This window comes from Apodemus sylvaticus, chromosome 9, assembly GCF_947179515.1.
Source record: "Apodemus sylvaticus chromosome 9, mApoSyl1.1, whole genome shotgun sequence".
Lineage (NCBI taxonomy): Eukaryota > Metazoa > Chordata > Mammalia > Rodentia > Muridae > Apodemus > Apodemus sylvaticus.
Window position 1 is genome coordinate 37,907,863 of NC_067480.1, and position 12,338 is coordinate 37,920,200.

At 46.6% G+C, this 12,338-nt stretch overlaps 1 protein-coding gene across 1 annotated transcript; it reads left to right on the plus strand.

Annotated features, from left to right (window-relative positions):
- The first annotated feature begins 1,127 nt into the window (after positions 1 to 1,127).
- Positions 1,128 to 7,259, plus strand: Resp18 (regulated endocrine specific protein 18). The gene is made up of 6 exons (XM_052193391.1): positions 1,128 to 1,264; positions 3,743 to 3,847; positions 4,821 to 4,953; positions 5,342 to 5,384; positions 5,506 to 5,595; positions 7,127 to 7,259. The coding sequence occupies exons 1-6, from the start codon at positions 1,159 to 1,161 to the stop codon at positions 7,175 to 7,177; spliced, it is 528 nt and encodes a 175-aa protein (XP_052049351.1). The 5' UTR covers positions 1,128 to 1,158; the 3' UTR covers positions 7,178 to 7,259.
- Positions 7,260 to 12,338: the final 5,079 nt, after the last annotated feature.

Here is a 12,338-nt window from a genome sequence, read left to right on the forward strand (position 1 = left end):
AGACAAAAGACAAATGAAACTGTGTGAAGACACAGAATCAAAGCAAAAGGAAGAAAAGTAGCTGGGATCATAACCCTTGAAGAATAAGGCTCTACCAGGTGAGTTCCACATTCAATAGGCATTCCCCCCAAGACACTCCACCGTTCCCTGCAGCACAGAGGTAAAAGTGGTAATGTAACTGGCTGGGAAGCAGAGTTGAAAGTACTTAGATGCCAAGGCAGTCAGAAATTGAGGAGGAATTCTGGGTAATGAGTGGTCTAAAGAAAGGGGACCTAAAATCTGAATGCAAATCTCCCCTAAATTCTCAGCTATCTTCTAAATAGCACATGCACAGGGCGAGATTTCTAAGAACCTAAAGAAAAGTCGAATATCTGAACAAAGATCTTGGCAGCTGCCACGGTTCTAGCAAGGCAATGCCAGGAGTCCGTCCAGAACCCACGGCATGGGAGGCCTTCCTAAACTCCTCTCACTGAGTCTCAAAAGACCCTGAGCGGCAAATACAGTCCAGAAAAATCCACAAAACATCAACCCTAATTATCCAGTGTACAACAAAACTTACACGGGAGCTTAGAAACGTGGCACGGGACACGTGGCAGTGGGCCAGGTAGTTATTGAAAAAGGTCTATTTTCAAGTGTACGGTGGCTAGGGCTATGGCTGTAGGAAAATAAGGATGGACATTCAATGTTATTCGGGTTGAACCCATATGGTTGCTAAAAGATTTTAAAATAAGAGAAAACGAGGTCAAAGACAATAACCAGTCATCAGGCTGAGTGCTTGTCTTCCCTAGCAATTCATATTTAAATATCACAACTAAACCCATGATGTTGGTTCCATTTCCACCACCATCTCCTATGGAATCAGTTTCTCCCTCCTTGGCGACTGAGAATGAAGGCTTATCTGAAAAAGCGTGTAGAGGGTGGGGGCAGAAATTCCTAAAGGTCGAATGGAGAGAGGCCAAAGGGGATGGCCAACTTGGGTAGGCGGCCGCACGGGCAAAGCCCGCTTGTGATTGGCCGAGTTGCAGAGGAGGGCTCTGCAGATCTCCCGTCGCGTCGCTAGCGGGTGAAAAGTGACATCCTGGTACAGCCCCCCCTGGCTGTTGTTGCCACTTCCACTACCACCTAGCTCGAGGAAGCGTGCGCTCGGATCCGGCGAAGATGCAGAGTTCGTTGAGGCCCGCGGGCTCCGGGGGTCTTCAGCTACTGGTCTGCTTCCTTCTGCTTTACAGTCGTCCAGGCAGCTGCAGCGACTTAAATGCCCACGGTCAGGCGAAAACTTGGGGTGGGGGCGGGGAGTGCGGGCAGGGCCAGGGAGCAATTCTGAGAGCAGAGGATCTGGCCTTCAAGGCTAAAAGACTCAGAAGGAAAACCGTTTAGGATGACAAGAGAGAAACGCAAAAGGGTTCAGAGGGACAGATGCAGACTTGGGGCTTGGTGTACAGGGTCTAGACATAGAAGGAGCAGATCCAGGGAAAGGCTGGGGGTTGGGAAAGAGTAAGGAAGGCAAATGAGCCAAGGGTGGCTACGGTACACCCCAGACGTTTCTGAGGGGCCAGGAAAGATAACCAGGTCTTAGTGGAGAACCGGGACTGCTTGTATTTGGTTATCTGATCAAGGGAATAGGTGGGTGGGGCCGAGAGACGGAATCAGGCTCAGTCGTAAACCCGCAGAGTCCAGGAACTGGACCCTGATTCATGAAGTGGGGAAAGCTAGGCTTAGGTGAAACAGGTTGGAGGGAGACCATTCTACTTCCTCCTGTTCTGATCTGCGCCATCCCGGATGGACCTGGCGCGCACTCACTTCGTAACAGTCGGGCACAGACTGCGCAGCCTCAGAATACCTGCGCAGACCATTGCACAAAGTCCTAGTCTGACGCCCAGTCTCCCTGCGGGTTTCTTGGGTTTGGAAGCCAATGCAGGGGATTCGCAAAGCACTGTGGGTGGAGATCTGGTGCCAAACGAGGGGAGAACTGAGTCAGGGTGGGGAGGGAGTGGGTTTTGAAGTGCAGATACCGAGGTGACTGTCTTTACCGCCCACGGCGACTACTTCTGACCCTCAGCACCACGGACAGCTCCAGCCATTCCTTAGGTCCTGGTTTCCCCATCCCTACATTACCGGTCAGGCACCCTCTCAGACTGAACACCGCCTCTTCTCTGGAAGTTCTCTTTTTCACCAGAACGTTAGAACCTCTACTTCTTTCCAGGGCCAGGAAACTGTATTGGACATCTATCTGAGTGGAGTGAGGGGGAGAATTGTCCATTCTTGGAAGACCTACGATTTGAGGCCAGCCTGAGATACATATAGCAAGACTCAGGGGGTTGTTGGTGTTGATTGTTTGTTTGTCTTTTAACTAACTGAAGTGGGACATGGAGTTTTTTTCCTTTAACACTACTCATTTATCCCTCATTCCTGCCCTTCCCTTACACACAGTTGAGCAAACTGTATTTCAGGAAGAAAAAAAAAACCAACCTTCAGACCTTACACATGGGCATACAGTCATCCCTCCCTGCCCCTATGTTCTTCATCACAGAACTGCGTCCTCAGTTCTACCAAGTGCAGATTGAATGCGGACAGAGCTCCCTGTCATTATTTGCTAAGCAAAGCATAAAACAGCTCTTTACATTATACACTAGCTACTATAAACAATTGGGAGGTTATTTAAAATGACAGGAAGACATGGGCAAGAGGACTCGGTAGATAAATACATTTGCCACCAATCTTGACAACCTGAGTTGAACCCTTAGGGTCCACGTAGTAGAAGGAGAGAATTACTATGGAGATTGTCCTCAGATCTCCAGACTTATGCTGTGGCTTATAGTTTTATGTGCATGTGTACACATGTGTGAGTGCTCGCGTGCACACACACACACACACACACACTAAATGCAATTGAAAGTAAAGTGCAGGAGGATATTTATAAGCAACATATAAATGATATGCTGCATTAGGGTCTTGAAAATCTTCAGATTTGGTACGGAGGGTAGTCTGAGATCCAACTTCTTGAAGACACCTGGGGAGATGGAAGTTTCTCTTTCTAAGGATTCAAGTTCTTCTCCATAATTCCTCTTGCCTTCCAAGTTTTCCTTAAAGATCAGCTCATCCACTTCCTCCTATTCTGCCTGCCCATCACACGTGGGCAGCTCCCAAGATTCTTCCCACCTGCACCTTCACATGATACTTTTGCCTGTTCGCTTGGTTCTTGCCTAGATACTGATACCAAGAGTGTATGGAAGTCAAGTGTGCTGGTACACGCCATTCGTCCCAGCACTTGGAGGCAGTGGCAGACAAATCTCTGTGACCTAGAGGCATGCCTTGGCTACATAGTGAGTTCTAGCACATCTAGAACTATTTTTTTGTTTTTTTGTTTTTTTTTTTTTCCGAGACAGGGTTGCTCTGTGTAGCCCTGGCTGTCCTGGAACTCACTCTGTAGACCAGGCTGGCCTTGAACTCAGAAATCCACCTGCCTCTGCCTCCCAAGTGCTGGGATCATAGGCGTGCGCCACCACACCTGGCTAGAACTATTTTTAAAAGGTCCTATCTCAAGCACCAATAAGAGGAGTAAAGGGAGTTCAGGACTAGTGATGACAAGGGAGAAACTGAGAAAGGGGAACTGTAAGCTGGAGAAAGAACCCTGGCTCCAGGTTAACAATGGGAGAAAGATATTGGCTTCTCTTCAGTTGGGATTTGGAGTGACTCTGACCAAGGTGCTTGCTGACAGCACACTGCTTTGCTTTGCCCTTAGATGGTCAGGGCCAAGTGGAATCGGAACAGATCTGGACGGTCCAAGGACTTATGGCCTCAGTCTTCCAGTACTTACAGCTTATATTCCACCAGATTGTACCCCAAGGTAAGCAAAAGCTGCAGAACAGAGATGGGGTCCTGGTCAGATATTGAGGAGAGTAGTGAAAGACTACGACTGGATAGTTATTAGTCTATTGATTAGTCTAGTCTAATCAATTCAGTGAGGACCCTATTGCAAAACACAAGGTGAAGAGCCAATGGGATAGCTAGGTGGGTAAAGACACTTGCTACAGAGCTAGATGAACTGGTTTCAATTTTCAGACCCCTTATAAAGGTATAAATCTTACTCTGATCACCAACAACCATTTGCACATGTACACACACACACACACACACACACACACACAATGATATTGATAATGATATATAGAATGAAATGAAAAGTCAAGGGAAAATATCAATCTCAAAATAATAAGGTGGAAAATAATTAATTGAAGAAAACACTCTGGTTTATACATGCCTGTGTGGGTGAGTGTGTGTGTGTGCACCCACACGCACGTGTACACGCACACATGCATACACATGTGCACACAAACACGTACAACACTCACGCACAACACATGAACACACACTCGCACACATGCACACACATGCACAATACAGTCACACATACACATACGTACAACACACAGGCATGCACATGCATATAATTCTTGAACTTCATACTAGCCTATTGGATAGGAAAAATAGCCACCTTACTAATAAGCCTTGTATTAAGAAAGCACCAGTTTGTGTAACTGAGCTGGAGGGGTTTGAGGGCTTTTTATTCTGTTTTCTTTTTCATTTTTGTTTTGTTTTGTTTTGTTTTTGATACATTTCTCCATCCTCGTCTTCACTTAATCCCACCATGTCAACAAGTGAATCAGTAGATTCAGTAGGGACGATGGGCAGAACTGTGCTCAGCAACCTCTCCACACCACATCACTTAACCTTCTCCATTACACGTGGTCTTACATATATGTGAGGGAGAGGTCACTCTGGCCCCTGGTGCCGATTCGCTCCCTCCTGTCACCCTACAGGCATGTTCTGGGCAGATGACATAGCCTATGAGTTAATGACCAAAAAAGTGGAGCACCTCAGCAGACTCCACCCCCAATATCCATGCCGGAAGGATGTGAAGTCGCTTCCCCCAACTGCAGCCACCGGGCTGAGGTATGGAAACCTGTGTTAGGCTTCTGCTGTTTAGGGAACTAGAACTGTGCACAGAAGGCACCAGAAAGCCGGGCAGTGGTGGCACACACCTGTAATCCCAGCACTCTGGGAGTCAGAGGCAGGCAGATTTCTGAGTTCGAGGCCAGCCTGGTCTACAGAGTGAGTTACAGGACAGCCAGGGCTATACAGAGAAACCCTGTCTTGAAAAAAACCAAATCCAAACAAACAAACAAACAAACAAACAAACAAAAAAAAGGCGGCACCAGAAGCGCTGTGCCCCAGTAGTCATCTCTAGGGGAGTGGTTCTGTGGGGCGTGGTAATTGTACTTGCAAAGGGGGAGAGGAGTTGGCAAGCCTGGGTTCCGCCTGTCATCCCTGACTTTTCTAGGGGCAAGCAAGAGGAGAAACTTCGACTCTTATCTCCCCAAAAGGTAAGACCATTTATCTTCCCCCAAATTGCGAAGCCTTGACTTTGGTTCCTTTAAATTTCCTGGTAAGGCCATCTCATCCTTCCTGCCTCCTTCCTTACTCCTGGTTCCTCTCCCCCATCAGAGTCCAGCCGTCAAGGTGAACAGGGACAGATGCTTTACCACCAAAGTAATCCCAAAGGCCCCCAAACAAGAGGCAGCCCATCCCACCAAGGTGAGTGAGGGGCTCAGTTACCCAAGGAGACTAAAACCAAAATGGTATGTTTAAATGGGGAGGGGGGATACAGGGACAGCAGAGGGAGTGGGTGTTAGGGTGAAACAAATGAACTCTTGTGCCCAAATGGGAGTCCTGCTTGTTTATAAACTGCTATCTAGACATCCGGCTAAGAGAGAAGGGCTGGGCCATGACACCCCTGGAAGCTCCTCAGGGGGGCAAAAGCTGCAAGACCATGCACCAGACTTGAGTTTAAAACAGGAACCAAAACCAGAAGCATTGTCAGTTTAGATGTGAGGAACCCCTGCACATAGAAGGCGGGGTGCAGAGGCTTAACCCCATCTGCCTCACTTTGCTGGGGGCAAGGCTCAGCTCCTTGGATTCCAGACGAGAAATCACCCTGTCGAATATCTTTAAAGATGAAAACTTGGGGCACAGGCTGGTTACACGACTTCCTCAACCCACCATGCTGTGTTTGTGCTGCTCAACCCAGGCCTCCCAGTCTCCAGCTCCTCCTGTGTGATTCTGGCCCTCTCTCAGGGCCTGTTCCAAACATCAGACTTATCAATAATGAAAAGTCTTAGGGCTAAGGCATGAATGACAAGAGAGTGACAGACAGGAGAGATCACAAAGAAAGGGCACTGTAACCACAAATGTCCGGAGGCAAGGATGCCCTGGCCCTCCAGAGGAGCAGAGAGCATCCGGGGACAGATGAACAGGGAGAAGGGAGCCCGTGGAGGGGCTCACAGCACACTTTATATCGTAGTCCAAGAACGGTGGGGAGCTACTGGAACATTTTGAGGAAGGGAATGTCCTAATGGGACATTTAGTTTTTAAAAGGCCACCCTAGGTGTGAGGCATGGCGGTGCCTATCTGTGGTGCTAGTACTCAGGAGGCTGAGGTAGCAAAATTCTAAGTTCAAGGCTACAGAGCAAAACCCCGCCCCTCTTTTAAAAATGATGTCATGTAAATGGAAAGCAAGAAGAGCAAGAATGAAAGCCAGGGAGATGTGAGAAAAGGGCCATCCTGGTCCAGGGAGGCGGGAAAGGCTCGGATGTGGGCAGTAGCAAAGGAGCTGATAATTGTCCCTTCCTGCTTTCCGTATATACGCCTTCCATCTAGAGACGGCCTGTGAGAAGTGGGTCCTAGCCCCTGATACTTTTCCAAGAAAGCAGGCTCCCATTCCTGCCGGATGGTAGCTAGAGTTTCTGAACCTGGATTAGTTGCTAGGGTAACATGATATGAACTGGACGACAGAGCCCCACCTGTGTGGGACCGGTTGTTGTAGCGCTCCCGGGGACACGAATGAAGTTCTGCTGTTCTTCTCTAGCCCCCAATCGAATGGAAGATCACAGGAGGAGGTGGAGCTGTATGTGGGAGCCAGGGCTTAGGCTAACAACCCTTGGGCTGAGTCACCATAGGGAAAGCTTACTCAGACCAAGCAATTGTTACACATTTGAAGAAGGAGAACAGGTAAGGAGACACGATGTCTCTCCAGTCTGACTTCATTTCTTTGTCTTTTCTCTTTTAGGGTTTCTTCGGGCCATTCCCCACTGTGGGCCTCAACCTTGTTGCTGACTGAGATCTCATTGCATAATATCCCGCCCCCCCACAACCTCCTCATGGCCCTCCAAGGGGCAGTTCTGGGGTAACCCAAATATGAATAATTAAAGTTGACTTTCCTGCAAACACTTTCTGTGAGCTTGTCTGGAGGGAGGGTGCATGGAATGTGAATTAACCAGATGTTCCCAAGGGAGAAAGGGGACAGAGAAAGCACAGGTCTGAATGTTTGGGCAAGGGCTGGTATCTGCCTCCCCCGCCCCTTTTCTGAAATAGTGTGAGGTGACCACAGCCACCATGACGGCCTTCTCCAATGGCCCACCCTTTCCTGTATTGGGGAAGGAAAATCCATACTTGCCTCTAGTCAGTTTTTTGCATTCATCTGTTCCTTGCACCCATCAAATCTATTAACCATTACTACTTTTCCAAAGCCCCTCCTATACCTTTCTTCTTCATTTGTTTAGCCCTGAGAACCATTCAGCCAAGCTCCCGGGACTGTAGTTGGTTCCTCTGTGAATATATTTAAAAATCTCAAAACCCATGAAGTCTGGGAGAGTATAGATTCGTTCAGGTGTCTGGAGAGAGCAAACACAGTGGGCATCCTACCCCTTAGCTCCTGGACCATATCTTTTTCACCCAATCACTGCAAGTGGACAGCTCCTGTCTCCACTAACACCTTTTCATCCCAAGCCTTGGACTTCTCTGCTTGTCACCTGGAAATGCATAGAGTGTGCCTTTCTGTGATTTACACTGTCCTGAAGGACCTGGGATTTTCTAATCTTCATATTGTTCCTGGGGAAGCTCTCATGTAGAGGAGGACTTTAGTTAGTTTAGTGTTAAAATATCTGATTCCTCCATCCTGTGGACAGTTCTGAGGCATAGTCAGCATTCTTGAGGAGGATGTCAGTGACTTTGGGGGGAGGGCGGGACTTCCCCATGTGGCCTTTGTTGTTTTGGAATTCGATCTATAGACAAGTCTGGCCTTGAACTCAGAGATCTGTTTGTCTCTGCCTCCCAAGTTCTGGGATTAACGGCATGCTCCGCCATCACTCACCTTTAATATGACTGAGTTTTCCAGTCCTAAATTGTGATTTCCAGGACTTCTGGAATTATTTCACTCAGAAATTACTGCACCTAACTTCTCTTTTGACTCAACTCCTACTGAGGCTACGTTGTGCTACCCACTTCTCTAGGCCTTGATGAGCCAGTTGGGAATAATACTTTGTTTATAATGTTTATAATGTACTGTTGGGGGGTGCAAATTATTTTCTAGGGAAAAGTCCAAGCAATGTGTCTGGCCAGCAGAACAGTCAGATTCAGCCCACTCTGCTTCTCCTCGCTGAACTCGCTCTAGCAACTTGGCCTCTAATTGCGTTGCCTAGAACCTATGTGTCCAGATCCTTGCATGGGCCAAGGATTTTCTGCATGCAGGTACCTCATTCTCAACACATATGCTCAGTCATATCCTAAAAGTCAAAGTTGACCTATGTGGTCCAACCCTGGTCTTTCTAACATTTCTACCTGCAGGGGAAAAAAGTGGCAAAGTTTAGAAAGAAAACACGGTAGTGGAAGTTTGGAAGTCTGGAATTTTGAAGTTTGAAACTGTGAGACAAATTCAACAAGTGAAAAAAAATTGAACTTTTAAAGATTTTATGTGTTTTTATCTTATGTGTCTGCCTGCATGTATGCATATATATACCAGATGCATGCCTGGTGCCTTCGAAGACCAAAGAAGTGTGTTGGATCTGGTAGAACTGAAGGTACAGTCACAAGCAACTGTGGGAACTGGGAACAAATCCCAGTCCTCTGCCAACTGTTCTGCTCCAGACAAAAACTTTTATTTGGTTTGACCCCCCACCCCCCACCCCCCGCCCCCAGACAGGGTTTCTCTGTATAGCCCTGGCTGTCCTGGAACTCACTCTGTAGACCAGGCTGGCCTCGAATTCAGAAATCCACCTGCCTCTGCCTCCCAGAGTGCTGGGATTACAGGCATGCACCACCACCACCTGACTGGACAAAAACTTTTAAAAGGAAGGTAGACCTGGGTTTTGTTTTTTGTTTTGTTTTATTTTGTTTTGTTTTAAAGGACCGTGTGACACTACTTGAATCACACCTGACAGACAGAAATCACTAAGAACAAGAACATCTGAGAGAGGGAGGGGCGGTGGAAGTTACAGCAAGGTGAGGTCTCTTGGGCTTCTTCTGCATAAGGGTGGGGTTGGGAGCAGGAGGAGCAGGGATTGCTTCTGACTGCAATACAACCCAAAAGAGAGTGAGAAGGACACCAACGAGAGAGAGAGAGAGAGAGAGAGAGAGAGAGAGAGCTCATGGGCAACTGTTAGAATGGTTTGAATTGTCTCCTCCAAACTTGTGTTCAGATCCTAATGTCCAGACCTCCAGACATGACCTTATTTGTAAGTAAGGCTGTGCAGCCAAATGAGTTAAAATGTGGTCATCAAAATGAATTGTAGCCGGGCAGTGGTGGTGCATGCCTGTAATCCCAGAACTCTGGGAGGCAGAGGCAGGTGGATTTCTGAGTTTGAGGCCAGACTGGTCTACAGAGTGAGTTCCAGGACAGCCAGGGTTATACAGAGAAACCCTGTCCCAAACTACAAATGAATTGTACAAGCTACAAAATGAATTGTAGTCTGAAGTGGCTGCTGTTTTTACAAAAAAGGGAAAATTGAAGACAGAGAGATACACAGAAAGGGTGTGAACAATTACTAGCTTTCAAAAAGGATGACATCAGGAGAAGGAGGAGGAGAAGAAGAGCAGCTTATACTGACCAACGATTTCCACAAAAACAGGGTGGGGGAGGAAGCAAATCAAATCAAATAATGGGTAAATAAGTGGGCACTTTATGTTTTCTGCTCTTGTAATTTTCCTTTCATTAATTTTCACCTCTATTTCTGTTCCAGGGGAGTGCTGGGAATGAATATCTCTTCCTCCAGATGCCCATTAGGTTAGCAAGATGGACATGAAAAGGGGTTGATGAGAAAATAGTGCACACATGCCCCATCCCCCACCTCCCCAGGAGGCAGGACTGAACCATCTGCCTCTTCGGACCTGCAGGCGCAGTAGTAATATATTCAGGGACAACATAGTAATTCCATTCATGATAGTCCGAGAAAGACTGGGATGACCCCCAATCTACCAGCAGTCAGTGGTGCCATGTTTAGCTTTAAACTATACATGAAAGCAAAGCAATGTAGTTAGCTTTGGGGAAAGGTAGTGTCTGGTGCTCAGTAAGATGTTCACAGTGTGAGCTGGAGAGATGGCTCAGTGGGTAAGAGCACTGACTGCTCTTCCAGAGGTCCTGAGTTCAAATCCCAGCAACTATGTGGTGGCTTACAAACATCTGTAATGAGGTCTTCTGGTGTGTCTGAAGACAGCTACAGTGTATTTACTTATTATAAATTAATTAATTAAAAAAAAAGACTTCCACGGTGCTAGAAACACTTTACTTTTGGACCTGGGTTGCTCATGAAAACTTAAGATGTTTCCTTTTGTTTTGCATGTTTTCCCATGATATTTAAAAATGTTTCAGCTTTAAAAGGGGGAGACAAATGGAACACAGTAAATGGTGGGAAGTGGGGAAATATTATAGATGTCCTGCAAAAGATTTCTGCAGGTATATCTTTTTTGTTTGGTTGGTTTTCTGATTTTTTGGTTTTTTGGATTTGGTTTTTTTCGAGACAGGGTTTCTCTGTGTAGCCCTGGCTGTCCTGGAACTCACTCTGTAGACCAGGCTGGCCTCGAACTCAGAAATCTGCCTGCCTCTGCCCCCCAGAGTGCTGGGATTACAGGCGTGCACCACCACCGCCCAGCTAGCTGTTATCTTAATATCCTGGTTCTGTTGATAGAAAAGGTCTAGAGTCAGTGCCCATCATTTGCCATTGTCACCCCTAGCACCCAGATCCTGGCCTCTAAAATCAACCCTTACTGAAAGCTACCACAGTCCTGTAGATCAACAGCTACTTCCATACTGCAGAGAGAATGAAAAAGAAAAGCCTGGTACATTCTCGGAGTGACGAAAACAAATCACAGATGTGATTGATAGGGTGTTTCAAAAGCACATTGGAATCTGAGTGCTGATGGCCTGTCACTGGCTTGTTTGGGGATAATTTAAATATCAAAAAGAGTAATTATAGTGCCTGAACAAAAGCACATTGAATTTATAAATAATGTTCGAAATAAGAAAAATCACGAGAATACCCTAGGAAAATTCGTTAGCCACTATTGAGGTAACTATTTCAACTACTCCTTAGTCTGCAAGTAGGTAAAGAGCAAAACGTTAAGAACATATTCGATTTCCAGTTGGCATTGTACTCCAGGGTAATGACCAAAAGCTGATGAATGTCCAAAAAAATGGAAAAAGAAAAGAAAGAAAAGGCACACTCTGCAAACTGGAATGAACTATTTTAGTCAGCGATCACCACTGGGGACTCGAGACGTAGCTCAATGGTATAGAACTTGTCTATCATGTCAGAGCTACTGAGTTTCATCCCAAGCACACACAGAGTGGAGGAGGAGGAGGAGAGTCTAGATGGAAAGTGGATGGTTGATGGGGAACTGAATGTTGCCATGGCGCCAACATATCCCACGGATTTCTGTTCATGCTCATCAGATAAAAAAAGATGGGGCTGGCTCTACTCTAGACTAGTTATCAGTTTTAGCATCCCTAAGTAGTAGCATATAGCATAACCAGGTGTTATGCATATCCTGGAATAAAACAATATTCTGTTTACGTTTAAAAGGATACAACCCAATTGGTACATCAAGAATAATGTCTTCTTGACAGAGGGGGATACTGAGGACATGTGTGCTGCACAGAGGGGCCATGCAGGGAGATCAACCGTGAGACAAACCGAGAAGAGGTGGAGTCCACGGAAAATAATGACCTGCTTTCTGTTCTATGTGACAGTGTGAAAAATGAAAGAGGGGTGACGTTGGGTATCTATGCTAAGTTAAAAAGAATTAAGAACATAATTATATTCAGCCAGGAGGAACAGGCCTTTAATCCCAGCACTCAGGAGGAGGTAAAGGCAGGCAGATTTCTGAGTTTGAGGTCAGCCTGGTCTACAGAGTTACAAGACAGCCAGGGCTACACAGAGAAACCCTGTCTCAAAACAACAACAAAAAGAAGGAGGAGGAGGAGGAGGAAGGAAGGAAGGAAGGAAGGA

Coding starts and splice junctions, on each gene's coding strand:
- Resp18 (XM_052193391.1), top strand. CDS start 1,159: ATGCAGAGTTCGTTGAGGCCCGCGGGCTCCGGGGGTCTTCAGCTACTG. Junction 3,848..4,820: donor CCACCAGATTGTACCCCAAG/GTAAGCAAAAGC, acceptor GTCACCCTACAG/GCATGTTCTGGGCAGATGAC. Junction 5,596..7,126: donor AGGCAGCCCATCCCACCAAG/GTGAGTGAGGGG, acceptor TTTCTCTTTTAG/GGTTTCTTCGGGCCATTCCC.